This window comes from Empidonax traillii, unplaced genomic scaffold, assembly GCF_003031625.1.
Source record: "Empidonax traillii isolate 1590-97213 ecotype Southwest subspecies unplaced genomic scaffold, ASM303162v1 scaffold430:size563586, whole genome shotgun sequence".
NCBI lineage: Eukaryota > Metazoa > Chordata > Aves > Passeriformes > Tyrannidae > Empidonax > Empidonax traillii.
This window is the reverse complement of record NW_020955623.1, coordinates 110237-125821: the sequence shown is the minus strand read 5'-3', so window position 1 is coordinate 125821 and position 15585 is coordinate 110237. Positions and strand designations below refer to the sequence as shown.

Sequence of the window (15585 nt, the reverse complement as noted above, 5' to 3'; positions counted from 1 at the left end):
ACCTCTAATCAAAACCTGCTCTCTCTCTCAGTTTGAAGCTGCTGCTCCCCGTCCTATCACTACATGCTCTTGTTAAAACTTTCATCTTTCTTGTTGGCTCTCTGCAGGTATTGGAAGGCAACAATTAGGTCACCCAAAGCCTTCTCTTCTCCAGGCTGTACAAATCCAATTCTCTCAGCCTTTCCTCATAGCAGAGGTGCTCCATCCCTCTAATCATCTTAGCGTTCCTCCTCTGGACTCAATCCAAAAGGTATATGTCCTTTCTGAGCTGGATGCAGCACTCACCAGAGTGGAGTAGAGGGGCAGAATCACCTCCCTCACCCTGCTGAGGCCACACTGCTTTTGATGCAGCTGCCTGGGCTGTGGGCACACAGTGCTGGCTCATGTCCAGCCTCTCATCAACCAGCACCCCCAAGGCCTTCTCAGCAGGGCTGCTCTCAATCTGTCCATCCCCCAGCCGGGATTGATACCGGGGTCTGCCTCAAACCAGGAGCAGCACCTTGTGCTTGGTCTTATTAAACCTCATGAGATTCCCATGGGCCCACTTCTTGAGCTTGTCCAGATCCCTCTGGATGACACCTTCAGGTGTGGCAACTGCATCACTCAAGCCCGGTGTCATCTGCAAATCTGCTAAAGGTTTCTTATCTTCCCCACCGTCTGTGTCATTAATGAAGATATTACATAACACTGGTCGCAAGTAAGGACCCCTGAGGGGCACCACTTGTCACTGATGTCAGTCAGGATGTTAAGTAGCATTTTAATTTCCATTCCAGTAATGTGAACACATCCAAAAATTACCCAGTGGGTCAGAAATTTATCATTTGCTGTTCTCTAACATAGAAATTGTGTTTATAAGCCTGAAAAATGCAACAATTGCTAAGAAAATGTTATTTTTATTAATGTAGAGACCAGATGAGAGACCATTTCTGGGTAAAAGAGGAAACTGTCATTACACTAACTGGTATAGTTTGAAACAATAAAGAGAATTTCAAGACCAGAGTCTTTCTCTGGACCTGAAATAAAAACAGCAGCTTTCTCAGCTAACCACAATACCCTGCATGTAGAAGCACATGGAAAGTACTGAAGCCTGCAATACCAGAGTATGCTTATCTGTAAAGCCAGCCAGCTTTGTCATCCCCCAAAAACATCTGCTTACCCGGAAGAAGAGTTGGAGCACAGAATATCTTTCCTAATTTTTTGAAATAAATCCATTTTTCCCATGAAAGATATTACATCTATCTACTAGGTTTGGTCTGAACAACTCTCTCATTTCTATTAGCAAATGAAACCCAAAATTTAACCTCCCTGCTTCTCAACTGCCTTTTGTGAAAGGACTAGTGTCAAAAGGCAGTTCTTCAGTAACCCACCATGACCTGTGCAAGAATTTGCCATAAGGAAGCTTAACAGAACCTCTGCTTGGATTTCTGTTTGTGGTGCAAGGCACTGTGCTACTTGGCAAGAGCTAAAATCATCCTGATGTTGTACTGTTCTCAGGAGCAGTCACAAACCACTGCTGCAGAAGCCAAATGCTCCTGGATTAATTTCTACCAAAATATGATGTGGCCATACCTACTACTTTTAAGGAGCAGAGAGTGGTAATAAAAACACACACCACAAAGTATGCAAAACAGTAGCAATATGTAAGCTTGGAATCATAGTGACTTTCCATCAGAAGAGTTAAAAAGCCTTTAACTGAGTTTCAAAGCAGATCTAGGGTTTTATCTGCCTGATTAAGTAAGGCTTTTTAACAAGTAAAGCTGTAATTAGGCATAATGATAGTGGAACAAGCAAAGTTAGAATAATGCATATTAATTCTAACTTAGGAAGAGATCCACTTTTAACAGCATTTCATGCTCTTCCTATTCAGAGAGGGTTATTTCCTCTTCAAGGTGCTGGAGCTGTGCTGGAAATTTCCCACAGCACCTGTACCAGCACAAGAATTCCTTGCTAGGAAGACAGCCACAAGTACCATGCTGGCTCAGACTGTGCCCAGGTTTCAGGAGCACCAGTTTTTAGAATTTCTGGAACATTCAGGAGGTTTCATTCCAAGAGGTTCATAAGAATTCAATCCCATGTGGTATTATGCCAAGAGGCTGCAACAGAGAGTTACGATTTTGTTTCTTTTGAACTGCTCAGCTCTTACCAAAACGTAGTGCAAATGACTTATTTAAGGCTTCTTTGAACTTCAGTCAACACATTTCTCTATAATATGGAAGCAAGTCACATGAGTAAGAGTTCACAACAAATCTTTGTTGAAATCAAGACAGGAGATGGTATTGAAAAGGTTGGGCTTAACTATACCAATCTTAATCTGACTTTTACATGACATTTCAACTGTACAGGATTAGAAAACTCCCAGCAAACACGGTACATAACTAAATCAAGAGCCCAACACTGATTTTAGGCAGTATTAAAAAATCCCGCACAAAGATTAGTTACATGCCTTACAAACTTGTGCTAATCCTCAAAGAAAGGCTGACAGGGTCTAAAGAAGAATACAAAATTACACTGGATACTGATGCGTCCAGTAACAACAATGAAAAATAATCTCTATAACTCCCACTCAAACAGGAAAACCCAACACAAAACCCATCTGCTAGTTCAAAAAGCATTTTTTAATATCTTAACAGCATTCTGTAAAAAGAACAGAATTACTGTGTCTTTTGTATGATTCCTATTCTTCAATGAACACAAAGTTTCTTCACTGTTTTTTGGTTATTCCCTTTCAGCTAATAGCAGGTATGATAAATAACACTGGGGAAAAAAAAAAATCACTGCTGTAGATCCACAACAGAAGACAATTACAGTAAGACAGTGTACCTGTAACTCCCTTAACATAAAGTGTAAAGAACATGGATCATCATGAAAAGTTGTTTTTCACATACTTGAGTTGCAGAATCAAAATTCAGTGTTTTCTAAATATTTCTTATACTAAATTCAAGAGCACAGAGTCAGGTACAAATCAACTCATGGAAAATGATCCACAGAACATCCAGAGTCCAAAGGATTAAATCAGCCACAACAAAAGAAAATCCAACCCAACAACAACAACAGCAGGGCAAAGACAATAGTGGCATTGACTACTTGAGTAGAACAGAAATGCTCTGCCACCGCAATTCCCTCTTCAGCAGAAGACATGAATTCATTATCCAAAATTTGGGTTTTTTTTTTTCTACTATTTACAATCCTTCCCCGAGTTCCTCTTCTAAATTATCTCACAAGATCTCAGCCCCTGTCCTATAAGCTCCCTGTAATTCCAACCCTGTGTAACAGCACACCAGCAAATCTTTTTCCCTTCACAGATTCTGCTTCCAGAATCCCTTCCATTCAAATCCACTTCCTTTGATTGCTATCCTTTTACCTGAAACAGCTTTCATCTATTCCCTATCTCTCTGAGAAAGCTTTCACCATACCTATTCAGCTGGCAAACTTTTTTTTTCTCCACAAATCACCCTTATATGGATTTGCATCTTTACTGGATTCCAAATATGTTTTATACTAGAGAAGCAAAAATATCTGAAAGGTGTTGCAAATGCTAACTGTCTGTATATGTAACATCAGAACATTATGTGGGGTGATAGCGAAACACAGTTATGTAATGCAGACTTATCCAGTAGGTTAAGGAAAACTCTGGAAAAACGTTACATCACTGTAGGCTATTTAACACTCATCCTCTAGGAACCCCAAACAAAACGGAACATTTTTTTTCCTCTACTGAAGAATATTTTTCCTTTTACCAACCTAAAATTATTCTAGACGAGAAAAATCCCCCCTGCCTCTCAACTTCAGGGCTTACAGGAACAACCTGGCGTGTTGTTCTCCACCACCTTTAGCAGAGAAAAGCATTTGATGGACACTGAAATAGTTTAACTCACCAATAAATGGAATAGAAGCCAAAGAGTCACCAGGTGGGCTGGAACCCGATGCTTTCCTTTCCTCTATTCTTTTTATGTGGACTTCTCTCCGAGCATCGTTAGGTAACCAACAGGTAGTGTCCGAGGCTGCCTCTTGGTCATTTACAGCAAGAATGTAGGACTGATGCCTCAAAGGCTGTGGAGTTTGGTGGCCAGAAGGTGATTTGTCCCGCATGACCACTGTGTCTTTGTCATTTCCCTGAACATCCCTTTGCAGACTTTCAGACTCACGGACATCTTCCCTTTCAAAACCATGAATCTTTTGTCTTACAGAACCATCTACATTGTCAGAGGTAGTTGAACACTCACTTGGTTGAACAAGTTTGGCAGAAGCTGGAGACAGAGAGGAGGGTTGGATGGTTTTACCAGTTTCTGTTTTGTGATCTGGGGCACCTTCTGCTCGGATCCTTGACTGTTGGTTTAACATACCGCTCTGATGCAAGTGATTTACTGTTCTTTGGTCTTTGCTGGCAATAGCATCCAGACCCTGGTTAAGGGGAATAGATGATTTTGCTGCATAGGGAGCTGAGTTCTTCAGAGAGCTACTTCTAGAACTTCTGGCTGGTGTGAGACACAATCTCTCTTGTGAAACAGCTGCAGGTTTTGAAACTCCTCCAGGAGTTTGCAAATCTCGAGAAGGCTGTAACATTTTAAAATCTGGTGAAATTTTCTGAAAGTGAGAACCGGGCAGAGAAGCTCTACTACCAGTTCTCCTACTGTCTGAAATATAAGCATTTGGAGCTATAGGAAAATTTTGACCTCGAAGGGACATATGAAATGCATGCTGTCTTGATCTCTCATAAATACCTCGCCGATCATCTTGTTCAGTAAACCCTGTCCACTTGTAAGTCTTTCTCCTATCTCCATTTGTATCTGCAATCATATTCTCAGAATGAAAGTTTTCTAGCACTTCACCCTGTTTGCTGAGATAATCCCATGACCGAGCCCTGTGATTTCTAGCATTAACTGAAGGTGAAGTTAGAGTATCTTGTGAAGCACTTCGTGGCCACTCTTTCATCAACACAGGATCTTCAAGTCTTTCCTGGGATACACTTCTCTGCCGGATCTGAACAGACTGGGGAACCCTGTCGTGAGAGGTGCTCCTGCGCCGTACCTGAGAAGCAGTGCGGTTTGGCACCACTTGATTATAATCAGTTGTACTCTGAGAAGCTGCTCTTAAGCTGTCTAACCTCTCCTGTATTGTTCGGGAGCCGTACATGTGCATGCGCCTGTTATCAATGTACTCTTTGTAAGTTTTGTAGGTCTTCCAGTCTATGTGCTGGTGGGAGGATGGAGAACTGTAATGATTAGTAGAGACTGAGGGTGAGTCCGTGGCTTGAGTAGAAGGTCTAGTGCTTGGGATTCCTTCTGGACATACTACATAATTTGAAGCTTTACTTACTGCTCCAGTTGTATCAACTGGCCTTGTTATTGGAGTCTGGGGAAGTACAATGGCAGTGGACACTGAAGATGGTGGTGATGTGGTCCGTGCTTTCAGACTGGTTTGATCTTTTAAGCCGTATCTTACTTCCTCTGTCCTGTGTGAGGGACCAGCGTGATTATTTCTGCAAGATGGCAAATCTACAGCCTTCTCAGAAGGCACAATAACAGTCCTTACAGTTTCATTGCAAACGCACACGGCTGTATTTGATTTTGCAATGTCTGTTGGTGACGGAGGCACTTGTATTTCCATTCTGTAGGCCCTCTCTGGCTGTGTCAATGCCCGTACTGGTCTGCTGACTTGCTGCTTCCCCAGCGAGAAGTCAGAAGAAAGCTTGTCTGCAGCTTGTGCTTTAACAGAAGCTGTGGATGTCAGACGCGGGTAACATATTGGCGGTGGTTCAGGTATGTTGTGGGCATTACCACTGTAGGCTTCGTTGCCTTTCAGGTAGGCATCTTGGGAATACGCCTGTGGAGAGAGGATTAAGTGAGTATTCAGTGGGGAGGGAGATGGAAAAGTTAGCCATCCAGTATTTGCATGATCAAGCTTCAAGAGAGGAAACACAAGTTCAAAACTGACACCGTCTCTAATTTTAGACTAAATGTTAGTTAAAAAGATAAAAACAGCATTCCATTCCCTTACTGATGGGGGAACAAGACACAGAACAAGCAAAATCATTACATACACTCCCTCCCTCAATTAAAAAACGCAACTGATGACCAATTCCAGGAAATACTGCAGGTAGGGCACTGAGACAGGTTTCTCAAAATCCATGAACACAAAGCACAGTATTTTTCTCCCCCTTAATTTTGCTTTCTAACGTGATGCTTCATACATTCTTCCCATTTAAGCTTCACATTGCTGGAAACCAGAATTTCACAGCAATCAATAGGTTAAAATGCTGCATAATAAATTCAACCAGCACTAGAAAATTCTCTATTCACTTTGTGTATAAAACAATTCTGTTCATTTCATGTAGTACATATGAAAAGTACACACACTTCTCTAAGATGTCTTCTACATAAAAGCTACTGTTCCTAAACATATAATGAATAAATTTTAAAGCAGTAACATATTTGTTGTGAGCCAACACCCTCTAAGTCATCTTACATTTTAAAGGAGGCAGCAAGTACATGGTACACAAACCTTACCGCAAAAATATTAAATGACATTTAACATTTTTAACTTCAAGGAACAAACAGTAAGAAAATTCATACATATCCACTACTGTCCACACACCATTGAAACACAAACTGAAATTTCAAATTAATTTCCTTAGAGCACTTTGCACCTTTATGCAGAAGAGCCTGACTCCTGAGAAAAAATGGTTATATTACACATAGTATGTTTCTGCAGCATTTTAGAAAAGCAGCCTTTGTCACTGTGAAATTAACAGAACATCCAAAATAATAATAAATTAATGAGAAGCATATGGCATACTTAAACAATATCCTATTATTGAAAAACTTTAGCATGACTTCTCTCAGTTTGAACATAATGCAATAAAGAGCCAATGCAGAGCCTGCCAGCATAACAGAAGATTAAAATAATTTCTCAGGGCTTTTACACGCTTAGGCGCGGTATCATAACACAGCATTTCCTGTCCAAATCATAACACGCTCAATTCCAGAATATCAATGTGCTCTGTCTTAACACGAGACAGATTATAAAAGCCCAAGAGCAGCCATAAAATTAATACAGAGCAAAGTACAGAGGAGGGCGAGGCATTTACAATACTGCTGCAACGTTACAACGAGCATTAGTGAAATGCAAAACAGTAAAGCACACCGAGAGAAAAACAGACCAAATATCGCAGGCACAAACCACAAATCAAAATATTAGCATTACGAAGAAAATTCAGTTCAGATTATCTAGCTCTATCTAGCTCATTTCCAACAAACTTGCTGTTTCATGTTCTTGCTTCTCACAAATCATTCAGCAAAACATGCTTAACAAAACCATGAGAGAAATGGCTACTGTACATTTCTTACCAGTGCTGTGACATCCTTTGTAAACTGCAGCTGGCAGAAAACAGGAAAACACAGTAAAAGCTGCTTATAGATGTAAAGGCAGAATTATCTTGTCATATTGATGTTGACTACAGCAAGCTAAAAATACAACTATACTGATTTCACTGGAAGGTACCAACAGATGCAAAGGGCAGCAGAGCATAAAAAATAACTTCACCCTCCTTGCAAGCATGTCCACTCAGCCTTTTATTTGCTCCTTGCATTTATCCTGTACCTTTACAGAAAGCAAAATACATTTGTGCCATTTTGCCTTGGTGCATCCCTACAGCTGCCTGCAGAGAGCTCTGGCTCTATGCAACGAGACTTCCCTTCCACTACAGCAACATTACTGTCTCTCGTTTCCCCTGGGCTGCTCCCATCCCTGCTTCCTGGTGACGAAACAACGGCTTTATTATGCACTTAAAACAGCACGCCCCTTCCCCACATATATCTGAACATGACCACAAGCTGTCAGCTGACTGCAGCTGCTTTCACGCTGTACATCTGAAATTAGAGGAATGATGCTGCAGAAACACTCCACTCACATGATATTTCCTCCACTCATAGTAAAAATCAAGCCAAGCTTCCACTGGCACATTTAATGGAGGGAAGGAGCACACAAAGATAAATATTTCTAAATCTTTAAATAAATGGCTATTTAAGATCTTGATGGTCTGTCAGAATTAAAAGAAAAAAAAAATTGGAAGAGATACTGAAGACCCAGAAAACAGATTCAGATACTACTCACATGCAGGACAAACAAAAACAATCACCCCCTCCACCAGAAAACAATTATCAATTTATACAGCTCATAAAAAGGCTGATATCCCACCTTTACTAGGATATGCACACCAACAGCAAATACATCAAATTTGTGTTTTTGTAAAACATTCCCCTGACAAACAATGCTTCATTTGACTTTCACAGCAGAAAGGCTAGATTCCGAAATTGGCATGATCTGATCGTAGCTGAAGACTACAGATGAGTACAAATATTAGTTCTCAGCTCTTGACAAAATTTATCACAGATATTAAAACATCACCTTCAGAAGACAACATTCTCACAGAGTCCAAAATGAGATCAGCTTGACTTTCTCTCCCCAATAAAGAGTATATTACCATGACTGCAGGTATATCCAAACAGACTGACAGTTCTGTGTAAGAGTTACTGGAAAAAAGATTTTGATGATGGAAAGTGTATTTCTCCTTTCAGTTGCATTTCACCCACTTCCCAAGGAAACACTGAAACAAAGCTGAACATCCTTCCACAAAAAAAAGAAGTTTATAAATGGGACTGTGAATTTTCCACAAAGAATATTAAATATCTTGGTTTCATAATTCTGATTAGGGGTCGACAGAGAAATCATGCAACTCACAAAGAAATGCATAGTTCCATTCGGAATAACGTTATGCTGTATTATGCATTATCAGCATATATTCCACTATGAAATATTTTAATTACTTTAAGCAGAAAGTGATGGTTTTTAGACATTTAAAGGCTATATATATATAATGGCCAGTCTTCGCGAACAAAGAACCAGGGAAGGTCTTTCCACCTTCCAGCCTGCGCATTGGATTTTTTTTAGGTGAGACACAGTGTGCGCGGAACTGAGCCCACCCTTTAATCCTGAGGTTCATCTGCCGGGGCCAAGCGAGCTTGGACGGTGGCAGCGAGGTCCTCAGGACGTAGATGGATTGCCTTACAGGGCTAACGAGCTCCATCTGCCCGGGGAGGGGCCCCGACCAGGAATCGAACCCGGGTCTCTGCGGTGACAGCGCAGCGCCTTTAAGGTTAAAGAATGTGAAATGCATCAATACATTTAATCGTTCATACACTGTTTTGACAGTTTGCAGCTATAAAACACAGCTTGAATATTACTCTATTCTCCCCTTAGGTTCTCAAATCATAGAATCAGATGGGTTGGAAAGGAGCTCTGAGATCATTAAGTCCAAACCTGGATCCACTACCACCACAGTTACTAGACTATGGCACTCAGTGCCACATCCAGTCTCTTCTTAAAAACCTCCAGGGACAGAGAATCCACCACCTCCCTGGGCAGCTCATTGCAATGCCTGATTACCCTCTCTGTAAAGAATTTCTTCCTAACATCTAACCAAAACCTCCCCTGGCAGAGCTTAAGCCTGTGCCCTCTTGTCTTACCGACAGCTGCCTCGGAGAAAAGACCAACCCCCACCTGGTTACAACCTCCTCTCAGGTAGTTGTAGAGAGTGATGAGTTTCTCCTGAGCCTTCTCTTCTCCAGGCTAAACAATCCCAGCTCCCCCAGTCTCTCCTCATAGGTCTTGTGCTCAAGTCCCTTCACCAGCCTCATTGCTCTTCACAATGTCCTTCCTGAACTGAGGGGCCCAGAGCTGAACACAATACTCCACGTGTGGCCTCACCAGCGCTGAGTACAGGGGAAGGATCACTGCCCTTGTCCTGCTGCTCACACTGTTCCTGATACAGGCCACGATGCCGTTGGCCTTCTTGGTCACCTGGGCACACTGCTGGCTCATGTTCAGATATATCAAATATCAAAGGATATATTATGTGAAAATGCTACTCTTTAAGTGATTGCAACAAATTATATACTCATAAAAATGTCATTACAGTATGGCCTCAATTTAAGTCTTTTAAAAAGTCTTAAACCAAAAAAAAGCCTTGCAACTTAAAACTTTTTAATATCCAGATCAGTGATGTTCCTGAATCAGACACCAGCCAACCCACTTGAATTCCTACAGGAGCTGGATACTCAGCAGTTATTCAGAAGTCCCAAGAGGATTCAAAAGTCAGTCTTGATGTTTTATGAGCGCTTTTCCACCTTCTCAAAACAACAACAGTTATGGAAAGCTTACCATACAAATGCAACAATTTAGAGTGACATTAAAGGCTCTGATGGATAACAGCTCTGCAAAAATTACTAGAAGAAAACTGCTGTGCTTACAGTAAGAACTCAGCATGTTTCCAGCTATTGGGTACAATTTCTTCCCCATCTTGCAATCTGGTTTTGTTTGCACCAAGTTTGTAAGCTCCTATGGCAAAGAATTCATTTCATACTATGAATCTGTAGCCATTAAGGGTTTAACTCCTAAGGTAATACATTCATGTCATATTATAGGCAAAATAGATTTTAAGAAAATGAAGCATTTTACAAGGTATTTAATTAACCATCTAAAATTCACCTGGAGGGTTTGGATCCCATTTTCTCCCACTTGATTTTATGCCATTAGATGTCAGAATAATAAGAGCCAAATGTACAAGAACTTCTCTGGGTAAGAATTACAGTGAAACCTGCACCTTCCAGAGCTGGAACCAACTGTGTCCTACACCACTTAGTCCAAATCCATAAAAAAGACACAGTCCTATGTTTCACTGAGGATGAGTATGCTTCACTACAGGATGAATATGCTTCACTACAGGATGAATAACAACACTGATTTCATCAGAACTATTTGTAAAATTGGAGAGAAGCTTTTTGATGAGTAAGAAGCCAATGTGTACAGCACCTTGCAAGACTGAGCTTGAGGCATTCTTCTGTCCTTCTCCAACCAGTTTGGCTTCAGATTATATTTCTTTAATGCTAAATTCTTCTCTTTCCCAGTCCTAACTTATTCTCAGTTTGCATGAGTATGGGAATTGCACACCAGAAAAGTTTTACAGCTAGCTTAAAAGGAAACACTTCCTAGCTATAGTTTGTTCTGGCAAGAATGTTATTACTACAGCTCAAGTGCTTTCATTTTACTCAGACACACTCAAACACTACAGTCAGACAACATTATTTGAAAAAAACCGCACACACCCTTTCTTCCCAAAGGCAGTGCAATTTTAGTATATAAAATGTAATGATTTTAATGCTTTAAGCCCCAAAAGCATTATTTCCAAATACAAGAGATCTTCTTGTAAATATTAGTCTAAATTGAGGTTAGGAGGTTTGATGCAAATGGTGTTTTCTAACATATGCAATATTCAATAATAAAGTTTCAGTATCTTCTTCTAGGTTACTATGTTTTCACACATCCCTCCTCCTTCCATTTGTACTTGCTTCCAGAGCTTTAATATTAACCTCTGTGACCATCAGTAACTATGTCAGTACAAAATCTGAGAGTAAAAAATGCTCCAAGACTCTGGACTAAATACAGCTACTTAAGAATACATATCTATCTTTATTAAATATAAAGCAAATGAAAATATTTCACAGTTTGCCAATAAAACAGCCATGTTGCTGCTCTACTAGGTCCGATGCAAGTGGATGGCATAGAGAAAAAGGAAAAAAAAAATAAAGACAGTCTTTAACATTAAAGTTGACCTGTAGTCAGAGACATGAGGTTCCTGGAGCATATAAAACTCTAAAATAAATTTCCTCATGCACGTTACTTTTCTTTATGGTGTTGGGGTCTTTTTCGGTTTGGTTTTTTTTTCTTTTATTTTGTTCTCAATACAGGTGCACCACTGGCAATTTCAGGGGACTACAATGCCTAGAGAGCCACCAAATTCCACAAAAATACTGAGTTCAGAAATGATAATGCAGCAAACTCTTCTTTTCCACCCAGATCTCCCTATACACTGAAAAGTTCCATATCACCTGACTAGAAAGAAGTAGGGGGGGGAAAAAATATATATATGCTTCAGTTGACTTTCACTCACTTTCCTGGTCACTCCTATATAGGATTTTATGGTTTCCCTACCATCTATGAAAAGAGAAACATTTCTGTTCAAATGTGGTTAACTTTCAGTTATTGATATGTAGCTTCATGGGTCCATAATTTTACTGAAAGATTGGATTAACTAAATATATCAAAAACAAAATAGTAAACTGCCACCTTTTATTTTCATATTTACCATTATTCACAGAATGCCCAATAAAATCTTCTAGTAAATGAAAGAGTTCCTTCTGGAATGGCAAGGCACATTTCAACAGATTTGTACACTAATAAAATTTAATGATGACAACATCTAAGACTAGAAGTAACCTCCTACCTTTTGGGGCAACTCCTGTAAGGAAATGATTTTTTAGAACTGTTTTGAAATTAAACTGTTGAAGGCAGAATAGAAGTTAGGCATGATGGAACTTTTGAGTGGGTCATAAGAGAAGTGCCAGAAAACGAAAGATGAAAAAGCAGGGTAACTTGCCTATAGTACATATCTGTTTATACACACACACACAACATAGATATACATATTTACAAAATAATATCTACATAAATATATTTACCTAAATTAAACCCTATATAAGAACATTGATATGATACATTTCAAATAACCTTCCCAATGCAGATCATATTAGAGATGGCGTTTTCCAAAGAGTCATGTTTTCAAGTGCCTGATACATAGAAATTCAGCAGCTGGTAAGCTACATTCTTCTTTACATACACAAGGAACAATTAGCAAATAAGTAAATTCCAACATGAACATTCCCCGAAAAAAATGGTCCAAAAACCCTGCATACTAAGGACACCCTAACATACATATGTTAGACACTACAAAATCTGTTGATAAGATTCATAATACCTGTAAGTAGGCTTAGCAAACTCTATTTTCTCTCTCTAGAGAGCACCTTTACATTCAGTATTTTCAATGGAATACAAAATGCTTTTGAATAACTGAAAAGCTGTCACAATTTGAACAGCATTTTAGTATTAAACTTGTTATCTAAAGGCTACAAAACAGCAACAGTTTCATTGAATATACTTGAGAAAAAGGAACTATTTGTAGTTGACCTAAATGTGTCTTCCCATTTGCATGAAGTCAGTGGTAATGCCAAAATTCTGCCAAAAAAGGTTGAGAATGCTACAGAAATTGCACATAGATACATCAAATTCGAAACACTGAGGAGAACACAATACAAAAATAATCCTCCTCCTCCTCCTAGTTTCAAAACTGTTATATATCTAGAAATGTTTCAAAATTATCTCTTTTGGTAAGTTTAAGCAATCACATATTTGAGGAGGAGCATGAAAAAACCCCGAACACATACATAGTCATCAAGAGGTCAACTTTTTGTCATGGATAGAGATGTTTTAAATATCCTTTTCCCCATCCACAAAGTGGCATTTTCAAGATCACACCAGTGAACAAATGCGACTGACACTGATTTCACTAATGGCAGTTCCACATGTAATTCCCTTCCAAGTGAGTACTGTTCACATGCCACTGCCACAGGGCAGTAACCTGTGGATTGGACCACTTCATTGTTACTTCTGATGAATGGATTTGAAGCCCTGTTTTCAGGGAATTCAATATACCAAGAGGTTCACAGACATATATGGATATTTCTGAAGACTAAACTCGAGGTTTATAAATAGCGAACTAAGGATAGAAACGAGCAACTGTGTTTCGAGCAATCAGCCATCAGCACATGGAATAGATTGCAAAGTACTATAAAACTTACCACAACCAGCATTATTCCTGAATATAATGAAACTATTCCATCCTCATTGCACTAGATATACCTTTCATTAGCTCCTCCAATATCCACTAGTGTTTTGGGGTTTTCTATTTTTACAGCACACTAGTATTTAGCATCAGTTTAAAATGAGTAATGCTATCTGAAGATATTTACAGTGAAATTTATGACATATGCCACAGAAAACAACTAGATTATTTAACGTTCTCTAATAACTTATATTTAACAATCTATAACACATTTTTACATAACCCAGTTCCAGGTGTAAGTTTTTCCTCTATTAATAAGGCCACTGTACCTTACCATTTACCATTCACTTTGCACTTACAGTGACACTACCACTACAGACATAATTGTTATCCCTTACTTATATGAGTTCTACCTTTATTCACGAATAAGAATTTGCTCCAAAATTTATACTTTTTTTACATAAGATGTCCACAAAAGCCAATACAGCATTAATCACAAAGATAAAACCAGAAAATTTAAGAAGTGTGCAGTTTCTCAGCTGGAAATAAAAAATTATCTCTTTTCACAGGAAGTGAAAGGAGTAACATTCTATGCTGTTACACTGAAAGTGTTTTAAACATGTTCAGATTTGAGTAGAGCAAAGCTCTTCACCAAATCTTGTAATGAGAACTGTGCATCCTAACCCTCTCCAGGGGAACTGCATAGATTTTTCATTTTACTGAAGTTACAGTGATGCACTCACTTGAACAGTCTCAAAAGTCTGCTGATTTTTGTTTTAGAAGTGCTAAGATTTTTCCTCCTCTACGGTGGGCTAAAAGACAAAAAACCACAGGCCATAACTGACCGTCTCTGTTGTGAGATGTAATTAATTTTTATCAATCTTCATAAATTGCAACTCTGTTGGCAAAGATTGACACTTGAAAACATATCTACTAAAGTAGTCCACGGCAGGACAGAGTGAACAAACTGCAGCTATCCAAAGTCTTTTCCAATAGGCCCAAGTGCACTCAATGCTAGTCTTGACGACTACAGAAAACACCTCTCTCTTCTCGGCTTTCCTCTGGCAGATCCTACGTGGAACTGAAACTCGTCAAGAGAAGGTCACTTTTACCCAAGTAAATGCATCTTAGTAAACAGCAGCATAAACTCTCCTGTATCATGACCATGTACCAACTCACCCAAACAGCTGTCAGAAGGAACTCATGGAAGCTACAGAGGCAACACAAAGCATTTTCTGCAAAATCATTACTTGATCTCTCAAATCTAATCCCCTTTCTATCTTCAACAGAGGAGCCTCACACACAAAATTCACAACTCTGTCACATCTTACAACTCAAAAGGAACTTTTTAATAATAACACCTGAAAATTATTCCTATCCATATTTCCCATCTTTTCCTAAAACTTCCATAGGCAGATATTTTTTCTCTTCTCTTTACCCATCAATCTCCTCCTGAAGAATGACCTTATTTTCTTTTTGTCAATATCCTTTTCTAACACAAATGTAACAATTACCTTTTTTCCTTCCTCTGGCCCCACTACCTCACTTGTTGACATAAAAGTTATATCCAATCAATTGCTTTTCATCTCTACTTCACCTGAAGCTGCACTTCATGTTTCATTAGAAGTCGGAAGATGTCACCCAGCCAAATATAAAGGTTTAATAATTTACATGTTAGCACTATTCTTGCATTTCTACATATTCACAGTACCAAGAAATAAACCAATAAAATAAATAAATAAAAAATTTAAAAAAAAAAGCCCCAACACCAACAGCTTTCCCCTCCCACTGATTCATGCAATCAGAACTCACACCCCGCCCCCAACATTTTCTGTGTTGGATTACTGAAA

The 15585-nt window shown here is 39.2% G+C and overlaps 1 protein-coding gene across 5 annotated transcripts in view; it reads right to left on the bottom strand.

The window, feature by feature from the left end:
• The window catches only part of ARHGAP21 (Rho GTPase activating protein 21), a 114806-nt gene that overhangs the window by 24745 nt on the left and 74476 nt on the right, over nt 1–15585 (bottom strand). For 4 of the 5 annotated variants that reach the window (XM_027894511.1, XM_027894510.1, XM_027894514.1 and 1 more), the window contains 2 exons: nt 7347–7376; nt 3876–5823 (listed from right to left, as the gene is read on the bottom strand). In XM_027894511.1, the coding sequence (XP_027750312.1) occupies nt 3876–5823; nt 7347–7376 (1978 nt within the window). The remainder of the gene's footprint in view (nt 1–3875; nt 5824–7346; nt 7377–15585) is intronic. The other variant, XM_027894513.1, reaches the window with a different exon arrangement.